The 8,349-nt window shown below is 49.3% G+C and overlaps 1 protein-coding gene across 1 annotated transcript; it reads right to left on the bottom strand.

The window, feature by feature from the left end:
• Positions 1-767: 767 nt before the first annotated feature.
• Positions 768-1,772, bottom strand: FBLL1 (fibrillarin like 1). The gene has a single exon (XM_068981467.1). It carries the CDS (start codon positions 1,770-1,772, stop codon positions 768-770), a length of 1,005 nt encoding a protein of 334 aa, XP_068837568.1.
• Positions 1,773-8,349: the final 6,577 nt, after the last annotated feature.

Genomic DNA, 8,349 nt, shown 5'->3' with positions numbered 1-8,349 from the left:
TCTTTACCACTGAGTCACCTAAGAAGCCCCATTACACATACCAGCAAATGCAAAAGGTCTTCCTTGAAGAGGAAACTTGTTGTTGTTTAGTTGCTTAGTAATATCCAACTCTTTTGTAACCCCATGGACTGTAGCCTACCAGGCTCCTCTGTCCATGGGATTTCCCAGGCAAGAATACCGAACTGGACGGCCATTTCCTTCTCCAGGGGATATTCCAGACTCAGGGATTGAATCCACGTCCCCTGCATTGGCAGGTGGATTCTTTAGCAGTGAGCCACCAGGGAAGCCTGAAGAGAAAAGTATTGACTATTTATTATGATTAGAACTCTGGCTTGGAGTCAGACAGATGGGCGTTAGTCCCAATGCCACTCCCTGGAGTCAGGCTTGGTCACGTGACGTGTCATCGTGTAGGAAGTGCTCCAACTGCCCCCCCCTTCCAAAGATGATTTTATAAGCTCATTTCCCCAGCCCCTGTGATGAGGAAGTACATGTGAAGAGGGGCCCTGAACAGTCAGGATTTTGCGTGGCTGGAGGAAGCACAGTCCCCAAGCTGTAACTCCTTGTTGGACCCCTTTCACCAGGTATCTTAGCTATTTTAGGGTTTGGCGGATTTGGAGATGTGGGGATAACTCAATGTGGCCTCACTGATACACCTGGGTACTGTTTCTTTATGTAATTTAATAGAAAAACTGCACGAAGAAAATGTACGGTAACACGGAGCACAGTGCAGCCTTGGGCACATCTCAGGGACAGCCCGAGCTGGGTGGCTACTTGCCGCCGCTCTTAGGAAGGGGCCGATAGACCCCGACCACCACGGCGTGGTCCCTTTCGTAGGGCTCCAGAGTCAGCTGCTCTTGAGGCTTTAAATTCTCCTGCTGCAGCTTCCTCACCTCGGAGGCGAACACCGCCTCGGCGGACGCGGTGGAGTCTATGCAATTGGCCTTGATGGAGATGAGGAAGTGGCCCCCGTTGCGCAGGAAGGTGTGGGCGTTCAGAGCCACGATGCGGGACTGGTCCGGCTGTGCCACGTCGGCGAAGATCACGTCCACCATGCCGATAAGCATGCGGTACTTGAGCGGGTGCCGCGCATCTTCGAGGACCGGGATGATGTTGGTTCGCTTCTTGGCCACGTTGACGAGATCGCGGCCGGCGCGGTGGGAGAATTCGACCGCGTAGACCAGGCCGTCTGGGCCGATGATGTCGGAGACGTGGGACACGGTGGTCCCCGAGGCGGCACCCAGGTACAGCACTTTGGACTTGGGCTTGATGTGAATCTGGTCGACCCCGCCCAGGATGGCCGCGGCCAGCTTGGAGCGGAAGGGGTTCCACGTGCGGTATTCCAGCTTCTCGCCGCCCTCGGTCACCGTGACCCGCCGCTCGCCGTACACCGACTGGCCCGGCACCATGTTCAGCGTGACCAGCGCGTCCTCCGCCCCGCGGTAGATGAAGACGCCCTCGTGCCGGTGCGGTTCCACCGACACCGTCAAAACGCTCTTCCTGCGGCGGTTCTTGTTCTTGGCCACGCCGCGCAGCTGCCCGCCGCCTCCGCGGTCCCCCCGGCCGTCTCCTCCGCCGCCACCGCGCCCCCGGCCCCGGCCGCCACCGAAGCCGCGCGTCCGCGCCCCGAAGCCGCCCTTGCCTCCCGGGCCGCCGCCGTCGCCGCCGGCTCCCTTGCCCGCTCCGCCTCCGCCCCCGCGCCCTCCGCTCCAGCCGCCACCCCCACCTCCACGGCCGCCAGACCCGCCACGACGCAAGCCCACCGCCGACTTCATGGTGCGCCCTGGGCGCTCCGGAACCGCGGTGGGGGGTGGGGGTGGCTGGCGGCGGTTGTCAGGGGTTACCGATGGCTGGGAGCGGTTGTCAGGGACGGCCGGTACCTGGCAGTGGTTGTCAGGGGCCGCCGGTACCTGGGCGTGGTTGTCAGGGGTCACCTGTGGCAGAGAGAGGTTTTCAGGGGTCACTGGAGGTTCCAGGCGGTGGTCCTGATGCCGGAGGAAGGTTAGCAGCAGCGGTTGCCTGCTGGCTTAGCCGCGGCAGGCTGCAGGGGCGAGGTGGGCGCGGGCGGTGGGGACCGGCTCTGCCGCAGTGCCCGCATCCCTGGAGCCGCCCTTTGACGCAGCGATGGGCGTCATTGCATCACACTCGCTATGGCGACCCGGTAGCCCCAGAAGCCCCTCTTCCCAGCCCTCTCCAGCTGCCTGCTACCTTGTAGGCGTCCCTTTCGCCCTTCCCCAGCTCTGCTTTCTCAGGGACCCCTGGCAGTTCTCCAGGGTGTAAGAAAGGGGGAATCTCCTTGGCAGGAGAGGGGGAGACAAACATCGGTTTCTGTCCCTGCTCGGCTACTCGCTTGCTGTGTAGTCTCTGAAAGCTTTATCTGACCTTCTCTGAGCGTCTTATCTGAACTTGAGCAAGTGTCTTGACTTCCCTGGGTCTCATTATTCCTTCTGTAAAGCAGAACCTGCCTCACAGGTTTGTTTTGAAGCACCGCATACCCTTGCCTTAGCTATGGTATGTATTAAGTGCCCTATATACGCATTAGCATTTTCTTAAAATCTTTTTTAAAGTTACTGTTTATTTTTGCCGTGCTGGGTCTTCGTTGCTTTGCTGCGCTGCGAGGGCTTTCTCTAGTTGCGGTGAGCAGTGGCTTCTCTTGTTGCTGAGCGCAGGCTCTAGACACTATGGGGGCATCAGTAGCTACTGCAGACCCGCTCTTAAGAGTGCGGCCTCAGTTGTGGCACGTGGGTATAGCTGCCCCCAGGTAAGTGGAATCTTCCCTGACCAGGGATTGAACTCGAATCCCCTGCACTAGCAGGTGGATTCCCATCCACTGTGTCACCAGGGAAGTCCAGCATTAGCATTTTTTTAAATAAAAAAAAAACTTTTGGGCGCACTGCACAGCTTGCAGGATCTCAGTTTCCTGACCAGGTATTGCATCCAGGCTACTGCAGTGAAAGAGTGGAATCCTAACCACTAGATCACCAGAGAACTCCCTGTTTAGTTTCTCAGTGTACTGGGTTAGCCAAAAAGTTCATTTGGGTTTTTCAGTAACATGGAAAATCCAGATCAACTTTGTGGCCAACTCAGTATTTCTTTTGGTCTTTTAATTGAACGGTATTGCTGGTAGTGCTTTAGCCATCTAGAAGTGGCTCTGGCCCACTTTTACAAGGTTGATGGAAATGCTCCTTGGTACAACTGTCAAATCCTTAGATAACACACCTATACTTCCACTTAGTTGTTCCACTTGGAAGTTTTTATCCTAGAGGGATGATTCCAACAAGAAGTGATGGTAAGCAGAAGCAGAGGAGTGGTGACGGTCGTGTGATGATCATCATTGTCATGGAAGTGTTGGTGGAGGTAATGAAGCAGCCTAATCTAAGAGCTGTTTAGGAGATAGAATCCACAGGACTTTCTACTAGAAAGGATATAGGAAGTCAAAAAGAGGACAGTTCCAAGCCAGGGATTGCCGAAGGAATAGTGGCTTCCCTGGTGTGATTAATAGCCTGCAAGCTACAGCCCTGGTTTCTCTCTATTTAGCTCTGCTTTTTTCCATCAGCTGTGCTAAATCCTAAATCCTGTTCTTAGAATATGGGACAACAAGAAAATATTGACTTTTCAGCATGAATGGGGACACATAGGCTAGAGTCCTAAATCTTATAACACATTGTCCGGAATCACTTCAGTTGTGTCCGCCTCAACCCTATGGACTGTAGCCCTCCAGGCTCCTCTGCCCATGGGATTCCCAAGGCAACAGTACTGGAGTGGTTTGCCATGCCCTCCATCAGGGATCTTCCGAACCCAGGGATCAAACCTGCGTCTTTAATGTCTCCTTCATTCAACAGTACCACCTGGGAAGCCCCTATAATACATCAACAAAAGCCAAAATCTCATGTTTGTAGTTGAATTTTAGTCTGTATCTCAAAAATCTGCTCTTTAAATGTTGCCTTTTCCTGAGCATAAAAAAGAACCATTAGGCAGCATCACAGACAGCAAAACAGGTGTCAATACAGAGGCATACTCTTTCTATCAGAACCATGGACAGCAACACCAATGGGGCTCAACGAGGAGCCATGGGAGATGGCGTAGGTAGGTGGTGTAAGCAACAAATGGACCTCTCTATGAGTGGGACTAAATGCTTGGTCCAGCTAGAGACGAATTGTTCCTGAAAATTAAGGCAAATGTCAGGCAGGGTGCACACAGCAAAGCTTTCATTTCATCCTGGACCAGGAGTCTTCATAATTCAAATTCATGGATAGCAGCATCAGGTCTGGTTTTCTCTTCTGGCCAAAATGGCTGCTGAATGTGGGCTAGAAGTCTGTGTGTTGAAATGTGGACAAGGAGTCAGGGAGTGCAATGTATGGTTCCTGAGCTGGATGGTTCACAAGAAACACTCTGCTTAGAGGTTCCTACTCTTCTCACAAGGGCTGTTTGTCCGCATTGAATCCTTCTGCATCAGGGATCAAACCCAAGTCCCCTACATGGGTAGCTGAGGAAAAGTCTCGATCACTGGGCCACCAGGGGAAGTCCAGAAAGGAGTCATTATTGTGCAGATTAGCATGGTGCATGATTAGAGCTCAGTTGTTCTGATTACCCTCTGAAGAGCTATACAGGTCATCTCAGAATTGTTCCAGCACAGGCTGGGAGGCTGGAGCAGTCATCCACCATTCTTCCTTCCCCCATTGTCAGGAGTTGTTTCTGAGGCATTAACTGTCTTATCCTTTGAGTTGCTCCTGTGCATGGCTCAGCAGATTCCCCTGATGCTTCACACAGCCCTCAGGTGGAGGAGCTGGCATTCAGAGTGGGGAGCTGCAACCATACTGGAAGCTGCTTACCACCCACAGCTGCAGGTGAGCTCCAAGGTGAGTCTAGGCAATATTAGGCATCAACAGTACCTGCTTCAGTTGGCCACTGCATCTCAAATACAGCCAGAAGTTTGTTGTGAAAATAGAACTTGGACGAGATACATGACTCATAAAGATATGACTCCTCATATCTCATCAGGAGATACTATAAATGTACTATCTGTAAAATAGGCATTCAAGTTAGCAACACGAAGCTCTCATCAATAAGCATTAATATTGTTCCCCTCTGGTGCACAATATGACAAAGGTCTGCAGTTACATCTGAATAGCTTATTCCTACTTGCCTGCATTTCATGTCCATTGAAGATCTATGGAAGGTTTGTTCTACAAAGTCGCTTGCAAGGCCCAGCACCAACATCTTGTGGCTGTAACATGAGAAACAAGAGGGTTCCCATTGTTACCACACTACCACGAGGGAAGAACCGACATGGAGAGCTCGTTTCCCTTTTTCTGTGCTGTGTCCCAGGGCTTCACACAGTCATTTCTTCTCACAGCCCATTGGCCAGGACTAATCACATGCCCTAACTGCTGGGTGGGGTCGTTGGTGAATGGGAAACCCTTTGGCCACAGGTGTCTACTGCAGAATGTCGGTCTGGTACACCTGGATCAATGTACCTACCAAACATCGCAGACAAAATTTACCGTTCAGTGTGCATATATATAAATGTATTCTTCAAGGCAAAATGTAATACCTTTTTACTAACACATGACTAAAACCCAAAGTAGTACTCAATTCCCAATCACATATCTAATATAGCATGTTAAGTGAAAAAGAGAACGGTCTCTTTTTTTAGTATCTGGGCCTTGGAGAATGAATGGTCCAGTTCCCTTAGCTGGGATTCCATTGACGTTTGTGCACTACCTCACTGGGTGAGGTGCTCGCCTCTCACTCCATTCCCCCTGGAGAATTAGTGACTGACACTCGAGAAGTTCTCAAAAAGCTTATTCAGTGTTATTCTAGTGAAGCACGTTTTCTCACAGTTCTGGAGGCTGGAAGTTCAAGATGAGGGTGCCAGTGTGTTCGATGGTCGGTTTCTGGTCGACCACCAGAAAGAGAGCTGTCTCTTTCTGGCTTGTAAATGACCACCTTCTCACCGTGTCCCTAGCTGGTAGGGAGGGAAAATAAGCTCTCTGGCATCTCCTTTTTCTTTCAGTTTATTTTATTGAAGTGTTGATTTACAATGTTGTGTTGATTTCTGCTATACAGCAAAGTGATTCAGTTACACATATATACATTCTTTTTCATATTCTTTCCTATTACGGTATATCATAGGATATTAAATGTCGTTCCCTGTGCCATGCAGTAGGAGCTTGTTGTTTATCCATCCTATAAACAATAGTTTGCATCTTCTAATCCCAAATGCCCAATCCTTCCCCACCCCACCCCCACCCACCTTGGCAACCACAAGCCTGTTCGCTATGTCTGTGTGTTTCTGTTTTGTAGATAGGCTCGATGGGTCTTCCATTAGATTCCACAGATAAGTGATATCACATGGTATTTGTCTTTCTCTTTCTGACTTATTTCACTAGTATGATAATCTCTTAGATCCATCCGTGTTGCTGTAAGTGGCATTATTTCATGCTTTTTTATGGCTGAGTGGTATTCCATTACACATCTTTATCCATTCCTCTGTCGGTGGACGTTTAGTTTGCTTCCGTGTCTTGGCTCTTAAGAACAGTGCTGCTGTGAACATAGGGATGCATGTATCTTTTCCAATTATAGTGTTGTCTAGATAGAGACCCAGGAGTGAGATTGCTGGATTATATGTCAACCAAGGGTTCCTTTGTTCTTTTTAAAAATTAATTTATTTGACTGAATCAGGTTTTAGTTGCAGCACAGGGGATCATTGCAGCACATGGACCCTCTGTTTGTGGCTCGGAAGCCTTAGTTGCTCTGCTGCATGTGGGGTCTTAGTTCCCTGAAAGTGAAAAGTGAAAGTCGCTCATTCGTGTCCAACTCTTTGTGACCCCTTGGACTATACAGTCCATGGAATTCTCTAGGCCAGAATATTGGAGTGGGTAGCCTTTCCCTTCTCCAGGGCATTTTCCCAACCCAGGGATCGAACCCAGGTCTCCCACATTGCAGGCAGATTCTTTACCAGCTGAGCTACCGGGGAAGCCCAGGGATCAAATCCATGTCCCCTGCATTGCAAGGCAGACTCTTAACCACTGGACTACCAGGGAAGTCCCCCCAGAGAGTTCCTTTGTAATGGCTGAATAATATTCTTCTGTGTAACAGCTTCTTTTTTAATATATAATTTTATTTATTTATTTTTGGCTGTGCTGGGTATTTGTTGCTGCATGGATTTTTCTCTAGAGAAAAGTGTCTGACTCTTTGTGACCCCATGGACTGCAGCACTCCAGGCCTCCCTGTCCCTCACCATCTCCCAGAGTTTGCCCAAGTTCATGTCCATTGCACCAGTAATGCCATCCAACCATCTTATCCTCTGTCACCCTCTTCTCCTGCCTTCAATCTTTCCCAGCATCAGGATCTTTTCAATGAGTCAGCTGTTTGCGTCAGGTGACCAAAGTATTGGAACTTCAGCCTCAGCATCAGTCCTTCCAATGAGTATTCAGGATTGATTTCCTTTAAGATTGACTGGTTTGATCTTGCTGTTCAAGCAACTCTCAGGAGTCTTCTCCAGCACCACAGTTTGTAAGCCTCAATTCTTCAGCTCTCTGCCTTCTTTATTATCCAGCTCTCATAATTGTGTGTGACTGCTGGAGAGACCATAGCCTTGACTCTATGGACCTTTGTCTGGAGAGTGGCTTTTTAACACACTACCTAGGTTTGTCACAGTTTTCCTGCCAAGAAGTAATCGTCTTTTAATTTCAAGGCTGCGGTCACCATCTGCAGTGATTTTAGAGCCCACGAAGAGGAAATCTGTCTCTGCTTCTACCTTTTCCCCTTCTGTTTGCCATGAAGTGATGGAGCCAGATGCCATGATCTTAGTTTTTTTAATATTTAGTTTTAAGCTGGCTTTTTCATCCTCCTCCTTCACCCTCATCAGGAGGTTCTTTAATTCCTCTTCACTTCCTGCCATTAGAGTGATATCATCCACATGTCTGAGGTTGTCGATATTTCTCCCGGCAATCTTGATTGCAGCTTGTAACTCATCCTGGCATTTCGTGTGATGTGCTCTGGTATAAGTTAAATAAACAGCCTTGTCATACTCCTTTCTCAGTCCTGAACCAGTCAGTTGTTCCATACAGGGTTCTAACTGTTGCTTTTTAACCTGCATATAGGTTTCTCAGGAGACAGGTAAGATGGTCTGGTATTCCTGTCTCTTTAAGAGTTTTCCACAGTTTGTTATGATCCACACAGTCAAAGGCTTTAGCATAGTTAATGAAACAGAGATAGATGTTTTTCTGGAATTCCCTTGCTTTTTCTGTTATCCAGTGAATGTTGGCAATTTGATCTCTGGTGCCTTTGCCTTTTCTAAACCCAGCTTGGACATCTGGAAGCTCTCAGTTCACATAATGCTGAAGC

This window comes from Capricornis sumatraensis, chromosome 9, assembly GCF_032405125.1.
Source record: "Capricornis sumatraensis isolate serow.1 chromosome 9, serow.2, whole genome shotgun sequence".
NCBI lineage: Eukaryota > Metazoa > Chordata > Mammalia > Artiodactyla > Bovidae > Capricornis > Capricornis sumatraensis.
The sequence above is the reverse complement of the archived record's forward strand: the minus strand, read 5'-3'. Positions and strand labels throughout refer to the sequence as shown.